Raw genomic sequence first — 17,178 nt, 5'->3', positions numbered from 1 at the left:
TGCAAGATTGATTTTATTTCAGAAAACTTATTTCATATGACTACAGATATATTTAAAAATATTTTTCCCAATGCAAGAGGCAGTATCTTAACTATCTTACTTTACTTAACATAGCCTTATGCACCCTACAAAACGGGGAGAAAAGTATATTATTTGCAGCTGCAATAATTAAGAGAAGTACAACACTACATCTTTAAATGAAAACTAATACAAGTAACTTTTGAAGTGTGAAATAATGTCCAGTCAATGCCACTGACTTCCACAGAGCTAGTGCTCATAGGGGCAGAGTGCTAAAGGGCAAAAGAAGAACGGGTCATGCTTACCTTTCCAATGAATGAGTCTGCCACTCTTGTAATAATAAATCTAAAAATTCAAATGAACGTCTGAAAAACAGAAGCCAGATTATAATTGAATGGTACGTTAAGAACTGTATGTATGTATACCTTCCTTCAAGGATATTGCATTTTGTCACCTGAATAACAGTACAAGGTTTTTTAGGTATTGTAACAGGTGAAGACCTCCTAACGAAGTTTTTCCAACTATTCTGATGCTAAATTGTTCAAAAATACCTCAAGAGTTCCTCAGAATTTTAACACTCAGTTTACAGACATTTCTTATATACTTGTCTCAAAGACACATATCAAATAGACGCATGAAGGAAACCTCACATTTTCTTTAAAAAATAACTTATTTATTCAAAAAGAACGTAATTATACATTAAATTATAAACAAAACTGTGATACTATATACTTGTGTAAAATGTACAATATTTAACACATTAAACAATGGGATAGTAGTCATCTCCTTCTCAGTGTAGGGTAGTGGTTCTCAACTTTCCTAATGCCACAACCCTTTCATACAGTTCCTCATGTTGTGGTGACTCCCCTCAACCATAAAATCATTTTCATTGCTACTTCATAACTGTAATTTTGCTGTTATGAATCAGGCAGCCCCTGTGAAAGGGTCGTTCAACACCCCCACCCAGGGGTCGCGACCCACAGATTGAGAACCTCTGCTATAGGGCGTTTCAGTTTTAAGCCCAAGGGAGCATTTCAGTTCCTTTAATTTGCTACAGGTGTATTTTTAAAAAAGTAAAGTTCCGTTTACTCAGTGCAATTCGGATCCTTTGTGGATCCTCCTGATGTGGGCTATGGGGGATGCTGTATTTCTTGACAGCGCAGTCTCTAGTCCTGGTTGTTTGTAGCACATGGCCTGGGCCACCAAGGACTAGACAGAAACTAGGTCAGAAGTGCTCAATTGTGAACATAATACTGGGTGTTATATAGACCCTTGAAGGTCTATACAAGTAATGTGTTTCCCTCAATGACAGGTTGCCACACCTGGTTTACCCACCAACAGAAGTTGATAGCACCTTCTTCGAGACAGACATAACACGAGCCTCCCACCCTTGCCCCATCTTTAGACTTGACTTCTCACTGAAGTTCAATGAGCACCCTTGGAGACTGTGTTGATTTGGGGTGACTGCAGAACAGTGTTCTATGATAGGAACTGAATGGTCTTCTTCCTCTTCCTAGTAAGAGAAGCTGGCCTGAAGTGAGACCTCCACTATCAAAGTAATTTTAAGATGTGCAAACAAGAGGGCGATGTCTAAATCAAGAGCATAAGCACGCAGACCACCTCATTGCTTGGAATGCTGAATTAGAAAACTGTACAGCCTGAGAACAGACCCCTGCCTTTGGCTTGGTGTTTTTCGTTACAGTAGTGATGTCATACAATATTTGCCCTTTGGTAACTGACTAACTCAGCTGTCTGTGCTTTAAAAATAATACTCTTGGGCTGAAAGGTGATCTTCAAGAATGGGTTTAGTTCCCAGTTTGATGGTGTCTAAGGAGCACAGTTTTGGGTGTACACCAATCTCTAATCAGACTAGTAAGTATGGGCTTTCTCAGGATTTCAAATTTCCTTCTACATTTTGCTTCCACTTTGACCAGGACCTTTTATTGTGCAGTATGCTTAAAAACACTAGACAACATACATTTCAACATTATACTTAGGGGTGGAGGCATTTAAAGTAATAAAACCGACAAAAAAGGAAACTATGACAAGGACTCATGGTTTGAGGAAGAGACCTGCACTCAGTGTCCACAGGGAAGTCCACTTTGGACAACTCAAAATCTACAGCATATGTCTACAAATAGCCTCAAAGGCATACGGAAGAGTGCTGACTTTACGGGAAAATATGGGGGGAGGGGAGTCTGCAAACACAGAGCCACACATAATGAGCCTTGATCCTAATTACCCATTGGCCACCCTTTCAGTTCATTATTCTATACATATTTGGGAAGGAGAAACAGGCTAACTTGTCTATGGTCATATCATTTACAAAGTAATGGAGTGACTCAGAATTCAGCCCCAAGCACTTCACGCCTCCCTCATTCATACTTAGTTGTTAAACTTTGCTCCAACACCTTAAATAACTTCATCTCCTTCAGCTATTATCATTGCAGCACTAGTTCATACTCTGGTCTTTGTCTTACCCCAGGAAGAGACCTTAAAACAATTTTTTTAAAACTGAACTAATCTCCCCTACTGGTCCTTAAAAACTACAGTAAAACCCAGATGGGACAACTGTTATCAGTGAAACTTAACAACTGTCAAAGGATCCCATAAATGTCAGAATTCCTCTGAATGACATTCAAAATTTTTCACATTCTGACATCAATCAGCCCCTTTGCTCACTAAAATCTTCCATGTGCTCCCTCCCTCAGGGGCTCCCGAAAGTCTCTATAGCATGCACATAGCTAAGCATCTCCCCTTAAGTTGTACCCTCTCCTTTCCCTACATCTTTCTCCTGTACTTAAGTTAAATCTTTTCTCCCCATTTTCAGAGCAATCTTATGATGCATTCCCTAACTCACACATTGATATATTACTATTTCACCAGTTACTTTTTTCCTCGACCTAAGAAGACAAGAGTACCATATATACTCGAATATAAGCGAACCCGAGTATAAGCCAAGGCACCTAATTATTACCTGGGAAACCAGAAAAACTGACTGACTCAAGTGTAAGCCTAGGGTAGAAAATGCAGGAGCTATTGGTGAGTTTCAATAATCGAAACAAATGAAAATAAAATTACTAAAAATTGAGACATCAGTGGGGTAATGTATTTAAAGATTTGGAATAAAAAACATAAATAAAAGAACAATGAGTCATTTAACATTAGTAAACCAGCACAGTAAGCGGGAAATAGGTTCAACACAAACAAGAGGGTATCAACAATGATACCTTAAGAGTCCTATTCCCTGAGCTCAATCAGCAACCAAGCTAAAATGTAAAGAGTTAAAGTCCTTCAAAACTGGATTCATCATCATCATCCGTATCCCAAGGCAGAGCTTCAGCTGGTGTGAGGTCATCATGGACGCTGTCCTCACTGAGATCGCCGTCATCACCATCACTGCTGTCATTTTCATACAAAGCGCAGTCTTCACTGCCATCCATAGCATTACTAATACTACATTTCTGGAAGGCACGTCGCACCATGTCTTCTGGAATGTCTCCCCATGCATCTCGAACCCACTTTGCTATTAACTCTATGTCAGGCTTCATGGGATTTCCTCCTTTTGTTAGTCGGGCTGGACCAGATGACATCCACTCATGCCACATCCTTCACACATGGTCTTTAAAAGGCTTATTCAAAGATACATCCAGAGGCTGCAGTACAGATGTAAGCCCACCTGGAAAACGGCTAAAGTAACTTTACTACATTTTGCCAATTTTTTTATGTCATCTGATAGGTGGGCTCTGAACATATCCCAAACAAGTAATGATGACTTTAAGGCTGCTCCTGGTCGTCGGTTCCAAATTTCTTCCAGCCATTTTTTTCATCCATCCAGCCTTTAACATGTGCACGCACAGTAATTCTTGGTGGGAAATTTATCTTTTTAGGCAAGGTCTTTCTTTTAAAAATAATGACAGGACGCAGCTCAGTTCCATTAGCCAAACATGATAGAACAACTGTAAAGTGTTTTTTTTTTTTTTCATTTCCTGTGGCTTTGAGAAAAATGTTTTGTTCTCCTAACTTGCCACAGTTCTGTTGCTTGGAAGATAAAAAGTTATGGCAGTTTCAGCCATATTCCCAATATCTGCCAGGTCATAACTATACATCCTCCTTTGTTTTATAATAAATAACTGGAATGACATGATTTTTTCTTCAAGGTCTTGTGGCAATTTCTGGGAAATCTTTGTTCTTTGTCTCAAACATAGTAGGCCAAACCTATTCACGAAGCATACACCATCCTGCTGATGCAGCATTTGTCATCCTTAGCCATTTGTAGAACACGTATGTGGATTCCCATGCATGTTACGCAGTAACCATTTTGACGACACTCCATAACCCATTTATGCAACTCACTCTCTAGAGCACCATAAAAAGACATTAAACCATGGCGAGCTTTTTTAGCTTTTGGAATCTGTTCCAAGTCAGCCTTCATTTTCTGCCACTCCCTCACTTGCTTTTCATCAACACAGAATTCCCTACTTGGAACACTGTTATTGCTCTCTTCTGCTCTTGACACAACCTTCGTTTTGAAACCAGTCTCATATGACTGGTGTTTTTGTTTTGGTTCAAGAGTATCCATTTCTAATAGGATAAAAAAAACAAGACTTTGAAAAAGAACTTTCATGGTAATGTTCCCTCCTCCCACCCCCGCGACTTGTTAGCCGGGAGGAGGGGTGGAGTGCATGCGGGCAGGGGATGCAGGATGTGAATTAACAGAGACCAGAGGGGAAAGACAGAGCACAGCCACAGACACATCCTTACCAGTTCAGCGGCTGGCCACTACAGGTGCTTCTGCGAATTGGAGCCGTCCACGTCATAGGACGGCTCTGATTGGTTAGATGTGAGTAAACAAACATTCAAAGCCCTACAGTGTCAGCGGGGCTTTGAATGAACAGTGGAGAAATGGCAATCACCCGTGAGCTAACGGGCACTTGTCCTGTTACCTGGGCAAGGGGCAGGGGAGGCCCAGCTCGCTGTTACACCTCGCTGGGGCACCACTGATCCGTGTATAAGCCGAACCCCAGTTTTTCAGCACAAACACGAGTATATACAGTAAGTATTTTAGGCTCTGCAGATCACATATGGTCTCTCTTTGTAAAAACTAACCTTTAAAAATGCTAATACAATTCGCAGTTTGTGGACTGGACAAACCCTACTGCTGGCCAAAAATGACCTACTGAGATATAGTTTGCCAAACCCCCACATCAGAGAGAGGCGACTTAACAACTGTTACCAAAATTCGAGCCACTTAAAATAATTATGCCAAATCCATTTTTCCCTATCATTTAAAGTATTTGAATAAACATACTTATCAAGTAAAGAAAAGGAAAGATTTTTAAAAGTAATGTTCTTAATGAATACATTACTCTTGACTGTGCTGTCTGCACTGTGGACGGTGCTGGCACTAAAAGTTGTGAGAGCAATGTGCAGCAATGTGATCAATTAAAGAAAGTTTGAGTCACGTGTGTCTCATTTAATCTTTACACCTCGATGGGTGAATATCATTAATGCTTTTAACATATGTAGACAGTAAGGTTCTAAGCAGTTAAATAATTGCCAAGATAGGTCAGAGGCTCATTGAAGCAATCCAGTGTCCCAAATGAACCAGAGCTCTGTGTGATAAAATAAAATAGGTAATCATTATAGGTGATTCTTGTATTTTCACTTACATAATAAGCAAATTGTGTTATGGTTTTGGAAAGCAAGAAATTAGTGACAAATTGCACCAGATTAAAAATAAAAGGCAATGCAACATTAAGATAATTATATTAAAAAAAATTTTTTTCCCCGGCCAGAACTTACCTCCTTACAGGAACTGATTTTGATGTGCAATTGCTTGTTATTAAAGGTATGAGTCTCGGTACATGAGTATGCTGAAAAAGATATTTTTTTAAAATGTTGGAAGATATTATGATTTTCACAAAATCCTGCCTCACATTCAAATATTTAACTTAGAACAGGGGAGTAAGAGCATAGAATAAAATAAATAAAAAGAGCATAGAATCAAATTCAGAAAGAAATCAAAGGTAGTCTAGAAAAGTTTTAAAGTAATTGAGTAATTATAATATAGCTTCAAAGGGATCTCCGATTGCTATATTGCCAAAAGTATTGCTAAAAATCATTTATGAAGTTATTATTCTCAATATATCCTTTATTCAACATATCCTCCATAAAGGTCTATAAACTTCTGAAGGTAGTGTTTCCATCTCTCTCACCCTAACCAAGCGAATTCTGCCCTCTTCGATTATGCATCTTTGAGGGACTGAAACAGTTTATTCCAATGTTTGAGATTTTGGTGGGGGTGGGGCGGTGGGGGGAGAAGTCAGAAGGAGACAAATCAGGGCTATAAGGTAGATGGGGTAAGATGCCCCAATGAACATCTCATAGGACTGTTGCTGCTATCCTCAAAAAATGAGCAAGAGGTGCACCATCCTGATGAGACAAAATGGCTCAGTCCACTTCTCCTGGTCTTTTCCACACCAACACAGTTTTCAGTTTTTGTAAAACTTCTTCCTAATAAGGCTCCGGGATTGGCCCATGTCCTTTGGAATCCTCAAAATCAGAAGTCACCGTAACCTTTTGAGTTGACCTCTCTGCTTGGAACTGAACTGGCCCACAGATCACCCTGCAAGTTACTGTTTTGACTGGACTCTTGTGAAGGTACTCAATCGCACTTGTCTGCAGCATCCATTGATTACAGGGACATATTTAAACACACGTTGGAATAAACTCATGCCACATGATAACTGAAACTCTAGTAGGAATACCCGCAAGTAAATATATTTGTATAGAAGTTTGGGAAAGTATAACCAGGCGTCCTCAAACTACAGCCGCAAGTCACATGCAGCCTGCCGAGGCCATTTTTCTGGCCCGCCGGGTGTTTCTGCCCCGTTTGTTTTTTCACTTCAAAATAAGACATGTGCAGTGTGCATAGCAATTTGTTCATAGATTTTTATTTTAACTATAGTCCAGTCCTCCAATGGGTCTAAGGGACAGTGAACTGGCCCTGTTTTAAAAGTGTGAGGACCCCTGGTGTACACTAATAGGCTACAGACACTGTAGAGGAGAAAACTGAAAGGGGAAGTTTCATTTTTCTGTTCTCTTGGGCATGTGCAAGATAAATACAACGAGATATATTCAACATGTGCCTGCCATCTTGTATTACTATATGTAACACTTGTGATTTTATACACATGTGTATAGGTATATACATATAAACCAGCAAACCAATGAAAAACCCAACCTTACTGGCATTGAGTCGATTCTACTCACACAACCCTACAGGACAAAATAGTACAATGCTTAACTCACAGCACCACCAGGTTGCCTTAGAGACTCAGTCCGCCTACAGAAAGGAAGAAAAGAAGGGCAAGGGCGCACCCGAATGATGAATCTAATTGCCGCACATCCGGACGTTGCCATGACTTTTGCACTATTGGGGACGAGATTAAAAAGCGTAGGTACAATAGCTTCCGCGCCATGATCGAACTTGTTTCCCAAAACCGTTGAAAGATGGCTACAAAAGAAGCAAAATATACATACTGTTAAGTAGGTTAACACTGAATATAGACAGGATCATAAAAATTTTAAATAATTTAAGGAATTAGTTTATGAATTTTAATTTTAATTAGCTCTAGTGACAGAAAGCAAAAGAGATTAAGTACAAACATTATCGCATCTTGTTTTAAATATTCCTAAAAAATATATTTTTCTCTACATACCATTTGTTTGAAAAGCAAAAATCTTTCATTTTGATGAAGCCTAATTTATCCATTTTCTGTTTTCTTTCAGGGCTAGTGTGTTCAGAGTCCCAGCTAAAAACACCTTAGTTAAAAATTGTGAAGACTTTCTTTTACGTGTTATTCTACAAGTTTTATAGTGTTTAAACTTTTATCTTTAGGTCTGTGATCTATTTCAAGCTAGCTTTTTGTACATGCTATAATGTAAAGCTGAGATTACTCTCCTACCCACCTAAGCATATTAAATTGTTCTAACAACGTTTCTTGAAAAGACATGTCTTACTCAACTAAATTACTTTGGTCTTTTGTCAAAACTTATTAACCACATACATACAGATATATTTCTAGATTATTTGGTTCACCTGAACTATATGTCTGCCTTCATTTCAATAGCGTACAGGCAGTCCCCAGGTAATCCAAGTTGTTCCAAAGTGAGCAATATGATACCATAAGCTGCTCCTAGGGAGAAAGACGGGGCTTTCTACTCCTACACAGTTACAGTCTCGGAATGTCACAGGAGCACTTCTACTCCGTCCTGTAGGGTCGCTGAGTTGGCATCGACTCAATGGCAGTGAGTTTGGGTTTTTGGTAGTTAGTTCCCAAGTAACAAATGTCTGACAGTCAATTCCTCCTTGCCCCTTATTGCAGGATCTCTAACCAGTTCTGTCATGGCCAATAAAGCAGTGGCCATGTGGGTGATTTGGCACAACTAGAACAGGACCGATTAGGAGTCAAGGCCCTCGGATGGAAGACTCAGAAGGGTAGTGAGTCCTTTTAAGCATCTGTGTGAGTGGATTCCTGGTAGGACTGTAAAAGGGCACACATATCCAAAGCAGCTCAAACACCATCTTTGAACGAGTTGCTGTCATTTTTCAATTCCTGCTTTAATGTTATGTAAATTTGTCCTAACTTTGAATAGACAGGACCATCCTTAATAACAACAAATTGCAGTCCAACATGCAACTTCTATCGAGTCAACACCAACTCATACCGACCCTATGGGAGAGGGTAGAACTGTGCCTGTGAGTTTCCAAGGCTATAACTTAAAAAAAAAATTTTATTGGGGCCCCATACAACTCTTATCACAATCCATACACCCATCCATTGTCTCAAGCACATCTGTACATATATTGCCACCATCATTTTCAAAGCATTTACTTTCTACTTTGGCCCTTGGTATAGGCTCCTCATTTTTTTCCCTCCCTCCCTCATGAACCCTTGATAATTTATTTTTTTCATGTCTTGCACTGTCCAATGTCTCTCCCCATCCCCTTTTCTGCTGTCATCCCCCTAGGAGGGGATTATGGGTAGGTCATTGTGATCTGTGCCCCTTTCTCCCCCCACCTCCTTCTTACCTGCCTGGTATGGTCACTCTCAATACTGGTCCTGAGGAGTTTATCTGTTCTACATTCCCTGGGTTTCCAGCTCATATCTGTATCCATGTACATGCTCTGGTCTAGCCAGATTTGTAAGGTAGAATTAGGGCCATGATAGTGGGGGGAGGTAGTATTAAAGAACCAGAGGAAAGCTGTATGCTTCATCGGTGCTACAGAGGCTGTAATGCCTTTTTTAAAAAATCTTTCTCTTTTTTAAAAAAAATATGGAACGCTTCACGAATTTGCGTGTCATCCTTGCTCGGGGCCATGCTAATCTTCTTTGTATTGTTCCAATTTTAGTATATGTGCTGCTGAAGCAAACACAAGCTGTAACTCTTTTATGGGCATAGAAAACCCCATGTTTCTCCATTTTGCATTAAAGCATGGTTAAAATTATGAATTGTTTGCATCAATTCTAGACAGAGGTCTCATATATAACCCCAGCGATGCTGGTATTAACCTCTATAATAAGTCTTAAAATTGGGTTGTCTGAATCTGTTTGTTAATTTATTTAAAACTTGTTGGACCTTTGATAGGAGTTGCAATGAATCAATGTGCCAATAATGTTTTAAAGTCTTTATTAAAGTACATAATTTTTCATGTTTTAAATTGACATATGGTATCTGGGTGTTATCTTTTAATGACCTGTCCAGTAGGCAGGTAATTGAGTTGGGGCTGGCCTGATGTTTTTAAGTGAATCAGGACTGGAAGGTCTACAGGAGCCTTTCGAGCGGGTTAAGTATCTAAACCAGGAGTCCTCAAACTTTTTAAACAGGGACACAGTTCACTGTCCCTCAGATTCGTTGGAGGGCCAGACCACAGTTAAAAAAAATAAACCTATGAACAAATTCCTATGCACACTGCACATATCTTGTTTTGAAGTAAAAAAAACAAACGGGGCAAAAACACCCGGGAACTGGATAAATGTCCTTGGTGGGCCGCATGTGTCCCGCGGGCCGTAGTTTGAAGACCCCTGATCTAAACTATAGCCCATTTTGAAGGAGCCCTTTAATGAACTGGACTGCTAACCACAAGGTCCACAGTTCAAACCATCATCTGCTTTTTGGAAGAAAGAGACGCTTTCTACTCCTGTAAAGAATTACATTATCAGAAGCTCCCAGGGGCAATTCTACCTTCTCCTGTTAGGTTTTTGACTTGATGAAGGTCTCCACTCAATGCTCTGGTGCTCAATAAGATTTCTCAATTCTGGCCAGTCAGCACCTACACCTGTCCCAGCCCCATAGAATTGGTGTGTACTTATCATCTAACTCCAGGGCAACCCTGCTTTTCCTCACACAAGTTCACACATTGCACACGTGCATATCAGTAGTCAGCTAAACCCGTGTGTCTCCTAGGCAGATATTTATGGCTCATCTTCTGTGTATCTTGTCTTCTCTATAGTTGTCTCTGCTCTGCAGAGTCCAACTGCCACAGGCTTCCAAAATCCCACTGCTTCCTCCATTCACTGAGCTGGCCTTGGTCTGCTTGGGTGCTGCTACCTTCACCATGGCCCAGGCACTCCGCTAGCTTATTGCTCAATTTGTTTCTTTCCAAACACAATCCTCTGCAGCCTACTGTCTAATATCTATAAAAAGTAATTTCATGTATGTTTTCCAATTTTGGGTTCTTTTTTGGTGAAAGAGCTAGTTCTATATCAGATATTTTTGCAGAAGCAAAAGTCTTGCTATAGTATTTAAAGCTTTTGTTTAGGTTCCAAAAAACTCTAAACTCACTGCCATCAAGTTGATTCTGACTCAGTCATTCTATCCAGCAGGGTAGACCTGCCCCTGTGCGTGGCTAAGGCAGTCCTGTCTTTCTCTGGAGGAGTGGCTGGTAGTTTCAAACTGCTGACATTGTGGTTAGCAGCCTGATGCATAATCACTAAGCTACCATGACCACTAGCTTAGGCTAGCTATAGGCTAGCTATAAGTGTGTGTGTGTGTGTGTGTGTGTGTGTGTGTGTATAAATCATTTTATTGGGGACTCATACAACTCATCACCACCCATACATCAATTGACTCAGGTATATGTACATATGTTGCCCTCATTCTCTTCTTTTTTTTTTCTTTTACATTTTATTAGGGATTCAAACAACTCTTACCACAATCCATACATATACATACATCAATTGTATAAAGCACATCCATACATTCCCTGCCCCAATCATTCTCAAGGCATTTGCTCTCCACTTAAGCCCCTTGCATCAGGTCCTCTTCCCCCCCCCCTTCCCTCCCCATTCCCCCCTCCCTCATATGCCCTTGGCAATCTATACCTCGTTATTTTGTCATATCTTGCCCTATCCGGAGTCTCCCTTCCCCCCTTCTCTGCTGTCCCTCTCCCAGGGAAGAGGTCACATGTGGATCCTTGCAATCAGTTCCCCCTTTCCAACCCACTCACCCTCCACTCTCCCAGCATCGTCCCTCACACCCTTGGTCCTGAAGGTATCATCCACCCTGGATTCCCTGTACCTCCAACCCTCATATGTACCAGTGTACAGCCTCTGCCCTATCCAGCCCTGCAAGGTAGAATTCGGATCATGGTAGTTGGGGGGAGGAAGCATCCAGGATCTGGGGGAAAGCTGTGTTCTTCATCGATACTACCTCACACCCTAATTAACCCATCTCCTCTCCTAAACCCCTCTATGAGGGGATCTCCATTGGCCAACACCTGGGCCTTGGGTCTCCACTCTGCACTTCCCCCTTCATTTAATATGATATATATATACATATATACACATACATATATACATATATACACATACATACACACACTTATATCTCTTTTTTTTGGCATGATGCCTTATACCTGGTCCCTTGGGCACCTCGTGATCGCACTGGCCGGTGTGCTTCTTCCATGTGGGCTTATTTGCTTCTGAGCTAGATGGCCGCTTGTTCACCTTCGCCCTCATTCTCTTCTACACATTTACTTTCTATTGAGCCCTCGGTACCAGCTCTTCCCCCCCACCCTCATTAAAAGTATTTTTTAAAGTCCTTTAATTATAATACATTATCTTTAGATTCTCTTTTGGTTTTCCACATGGGTAAGTAGATCATTTGTTAAAAATGGCAGTTTTGCTCCTTCGCTTGCAACTTTCAGAGTTTATTGTTATTGTAGAAGGAAGGGCTTCAAAAAGTTTGTGGAAAAATACACTTAACAGATAATAAAATTTGTCGTATTTTTCTTTAAAAAAATCATTTTATTGTGGGCTCTTATAACAATCCATACATCAGTTGTATTAAGCACACTTGTACACATGTTTCCATCATGCTTTTCAGAATATTTTTTTCTACTTGAGCCCTTATCAGTTCCTCTTTTCTCCCCCTCCACCTGCCCTTGAGAACCCTTGATACATTTTATTTTATTATTATTTTCATATCTTACACAATCTGCTGTCTCCCTTCACCCATGTTTCTGTTATTCATCCCCCTTAGGGAAGGGGGGAGCAACAGAATTTTTACACAAAATTTTTGAAGCCCCACCTTCCATAATCTTGATTAAAAATCGATAGTGAGCACTTTTAATTTGCTTGTCATCTTAAAAGGTCTGCTCATATAACAATATTTAGTTTGGGAGTGAGAATTTAAGTGTTCTATTCTTATATAATGGAAGACAACAAAGGTACAGAGTAAATTTAGATTTGACAAGTTAAGGATGCACAGTACAATTCTAGATAATTGCTAAAATACCAAAAATAAAGTGTTTAACAGCCCAACTCATGAAGAGAACGTGAAATATTAACTTTCTTATACTTGTGGAGTTTAACGATTAGAGGGCCCCCAGTGAGTTTTGGAAAAATAAACACATTTGAAGGTTGGCATTAAGGACTGTTGAGAGAAATGACTAACATCTTTGTATGAAAATATTTTGGAAACACGTACTAAAATAAAATTATACCTACTCTTTGCTCAACAAGCCCACTTTAAAAATAATTTTTGCATACTAAAAGTGATTTCAGGATCATATGCGCAAGCTTTTTAGGGTTAATCTGCTACTGCTGTACTTATTGATCACTGAACTGATGAACACTAAATCCATCCAGAAAAGAGCAGTATCTCAGAAAGAAGACACTTACGCTACAGTGATGCAGGCTTCTCTAACCACCTGGGACCGAAGATCCTTTGCTGAAAGTTTTAGGGCACCATCCAATAGGCGCAGATGTTGGAAGAAGCAATCATACTGTGCAGCTCCAGCCACAAGCAATGATCGAATTTTCTTAAGCTAAAACAAAGAGAGTTTTCACGATTGACATAAAAAGTGGCACTGCACAGGGGAATGAAGAGAAGCAACCTAAGCAGAATTTTAAAATTAAATTAAACACATATAATGGTTTCATATATTCAGACATTTAGTAGCACTAGATACACATCACATAAATAATTTAAACTAACGGGAGAAAAGCCTTCTGGAAAAGAATGTTACAGATTACTTCCATGCACAATCACAGATGTAGTAGACAAGTAGATAAGTAAGTGCATTTTACAGTTTTAAGGAGGTCAGTTTTATTGGGGTAAAACATATGCAACATAATTTTAAAATATACAATTAGGTCCCATTAAGTATACTCATAATGCCATGCGACTATTACCACTATCTAGCATGGGAAACTAATTTTAGATTGCCAAATTTGTAAGCTATATTCATCCAGAAGCATCAGTTCAAACTCAAAGACTAAATATTAAACAATCAGCATGTCTATGCTTAAGCATGAGCAGACTCAATTTGTGAAGCAAATAGCGCTCTCTCTATGTAGACCCTCAGCATTTCTTTCTCGTATAGGATTTCCAAATATTCTTTATATAAACACCATTTATACATAATAAAATTACATTTATCAAAAAAGACACACAGAAGTGTCTGTGTCCACACCAAATCTGAAGCTAAAATTTGTCTGTAAAAATCATTATCATAAAAAAATCAATATCATGTATAATTTTACATTAATTTCATGAGGTTTCCTAAAACTATAATTTCCTAAAACATGTAAAAATAAAAACAACATGCTGTAAATACTATGAACAAATTGGAAAGAACAATATTTATGTAACTTTGAGGTATAGGAAAGACACGGAGTCATGGTGGCACAATGGTTAAGCACGCAACTACCAACTGAGAAGATGCGGCAGTCTGCTTCAGTAAACATCTACAGCTTTGGCAGTTCTTCAGGGCAGTCAGACTGTCCTACAGGGTCACTCTCTGTTGTATTTTGGGCCTCATGGACTTGTTTCAATTTTCTTCAGCTTCAACATGCACGTACATATTGAGCAACTGATGGCTTGTTCTACTGCCAGCCCGTCCTGGTTTCAGCTTCTGTCAGCCCCTGGCCGAGACTGAGCTTCTCTATTATCTTTTCCCACAGATGTAGTCAATCTGATTTCTGTGTATTCCATCTGGAGAAATCCATGTGCATAGCTCTTTTTGTGGTTCAAAAATAGGTACTGCCATGAACAAGCCACTGGGCTTGTAAAATTCTATCGTGAGTTCCCCAGCTTCATGTCTACCACCAAGACTGTATTTTCCAGCTACTGTTCCTTCCCCTGTTCCCAACTTTTGCATTTCATTGACCAAAAATTATCAGTATGTCTTGATTGTGTTTGATCGGTAGTTACATAATGTGGTGTCAATTTAAGGTTGAGTGTAGGGGTGGAGTCTAGACTGTCAGCCAATGAGTCCTCTCTGTGGGCATGGCCTTCTCCTGAGGATTCTGGGAACTCCTGCATTTCCTCCTTGGAGGTGGGAGACACTCTCCCTCAGCTCACCCCCAGAGAGACATTGCAAGTGACAAGTCGCATGTAACTACACTAGTGCCCTGAGCTGGAGGGAGGTACCATGTGGAGACCCCTGCCAGCACTGAGCTGTGTCTACCCACACTGGATCCACAAGACTTCCTACCCATTTGCCTGTGATCGTCCTGCATTTGGTGTTATTGCATGTGCTTTTTGAGTCTGAAGAGGACTTTATAGTTAGGTATCAGACATATGGGCTGATATCGGACTTATGGACTTGATGTGGACTGGGTTGGGATGTTTTATCACTATTCAATTGCTCTTGTATATAAAGCGCTTTCTTACACACACAGAAAAAAAGTCAGAATTGACCAGTGGGCAGTGAGTTTGGTTTATATAGGAAAGGGAAAACATCATTAAAAAGACAAAAATTCTAGAGGGTATATAAATAAGGTTAACTTTAAATTGGGCAAAAGAAATATGAAAATGTGATGGATTTTACTGGCAGATCTACAAATACAAGTTACAATAATGATATACTACCCCCCCCTCAAAGTTAAAGAGGTGTAGTATCCAATATCACCAAACCAACCAACCAAAAACCTCTCAAAAACCTCTCAAACAATGTCAGCAAGGTCACGAGTGACTTGGAGCTTTGATCAAATATTTTGGCAGTGAAACAAAATTGCATTTACTCTTTAACCAACAGCCCCACATTTAAAATCTAATCTACAAAAATAACACTACTGTTACAAATGTACACTAGGAAATGTACTGCAACATTTTAAAAAGAAAACAAAACTCCCAAAAAAGACCAACTAAAAAGGAAATGATTTAATAATTGACACATTTACTTTGAACGACAGACTACAGGCACATGCTCACTTGCATTCAATAAGAAGGTAAGTTTGGTTTTTTAAATTAAAAAAATATATATTCTTTATTCTTGAACTCATTATTAGTTCTCCATTCTCACACTACCACAACCTCCTTTGTCATAACCCTAAGGAACTGTTTTACTTTTTTTAAAAAAATAATTTTTAGGGGCTCATACAGCTCATATCACAATCCATCCATTGTCAAGCACATTTATACATGTTACCATGATCACTTTCAAAACATTTTCTTTCTACTTCAGCCCTTGGTATCAGCTCATTTTCCCCCTCTACCATGCACCCTTGATAGTTTATCATTTATTTTCCCTCCATGTCTTATACTGACCAATGTCTCCCTTCACCCACCTTTCTGTTGTTTGTCCCCCTGGGAGGGGGTTATATGTAGGTCATTGTGATTGGTTCCCCGTTTCCCCACCCCACCTTCCCATTTCCCTCTTGGTATTGCAACTCTCATTATTGGTCCTGAGGGGTGTATCTGTCCTGGATTCCCTGTACCAGTGTACATGCTCTGGTCTAGCCGGATTTGTAAGGTAGAATTGGGGTCATGATAGTGGGGGTGAGAAGCATTAAAGAACTAGAGAAAGTTGTGTGTTTTATTGGTGCTATACTGCACCCTGACTGGCTCGGCTCTTCCTTGTGACCCCTTCTGTAAAAGGATGATGGGCAAGTATTATATGGCAGCGGCATTTTTTTTCTTTCCTAACCCCAAAAGGAACTAAGGAAGCCTGGTGACTTCGTGGTTACACATTGGGCTGCTAAATGCAAGGTCAGCAGTTTGAACCCACCAGCCACTCCAAAGGTAAGACTATCTGCTCCTGTGAAGAGTCTGTATGAGTCAGAATAAATGGATGGAAATAGTTTGGTAGTTCTTATCTGCCTGATAGCTTACCTTTTAAGGTATACTGAGTAGGCATGATTAAGGGAAAAGAAGCAAGTTACTAAGTAATATATCCAGTAAGGTCCCATCTGTTGTTATAAAAAGGGTGAAAAAAGAGAGCTGTTTATCTGATTATTTATGTTAGAGTATATATACCTAGAAAAGGAGCTATTTAAAAATGAAAGCATTTATTTACTTACACCAAATCAAACCTGCTGCAGCTGAGCCCATTCTAACTGATAAAGCCCCTACAAAGACAGAGAGTCACACTGCTCCTTAGGTTTCGGAGACTTTAAATCTTTATGGAAGCAGACAGCATCACCTTTCTCTTGAGGAGGAACTTGTTCCCAGCCTGGCACTGAACTCAGAGCACCAAACCAAGCTTTGTATTTCCTTTAGGAGCACGAAAAAAAAAAGCCAATTCCACTGGCATCAAATCGATTCTGCCTTACAGCGAACCTATGAAAGGTTTCTGAGGCTATAAACGTTTCCTGGGGCAGGGAGTCTCCTCTTTCTCCTACAGCACGGCTAGTGGGTTTGAGCTGT

The 17,178-nt window shown here is 39.8% G+C and overlaps 1 protein-coding gene and 1 non-coding gene across 3 annotated transcripts in view; both read right to left on the bottom strand.

Annotated features, from left to right (window-relative positions):
• CLASP2 (cytoplasmic linker associated protein 2) overlaps positions 1–17,178 on the bottom strand; it is a 174,822-nt gene that overhangs the window by 74,590 nt on the left and 83,054 nt on the right. For both annotated transcript variants that reach the window (XM_075547082.1, XM_075547084.1), the window contains exons 11-14: positions 13,209–13,354; positions 7,402–7,537; positions 5,824–5,894; positions 324–383 (exon numbers count right to left, since the gene is read on the bottom strand). In XM_075547082.1, the coding sequence (XP_075403197.1) occupies positions 324–383; positions 5,824–5,894; positions 7,402–7,537; positions 13,209–13,354 (413 nt within the window). The remainder of the gene's footprint in view (positions 1–323; positions 384–5,823; positions 5,895–7,401; positions 7,538–13,208; positions 13,355–17,178) is intronic.
• Positions 9,355–9,460, bottom strand: LOC142447489 (U6 spliceosomal RNA). Its single transcript, XR_012784188.1, has one exon. It is a non-coding gene; the product is annotated as a U6 spliceosomal RNA (small nuclear RNA).

Source organism: Tenrec ecaudatus, chromosome 4 (genome assembly GCF_050624435.1).
Source record: "Tenrec ecaudatus isolate mTenEca1 chromosome 4, mTenEca1.hap1, whole genome shotgun sequence".
NCBI lineage: Eukaryota > Metazoa > Chordata > Mammalia > Afrosoricida > Tenrecidae > Tenrec > Tenrec ecaudatus.
This window is presented reverse-complemented; position numbering and strand designations above follow the sequence as displayed.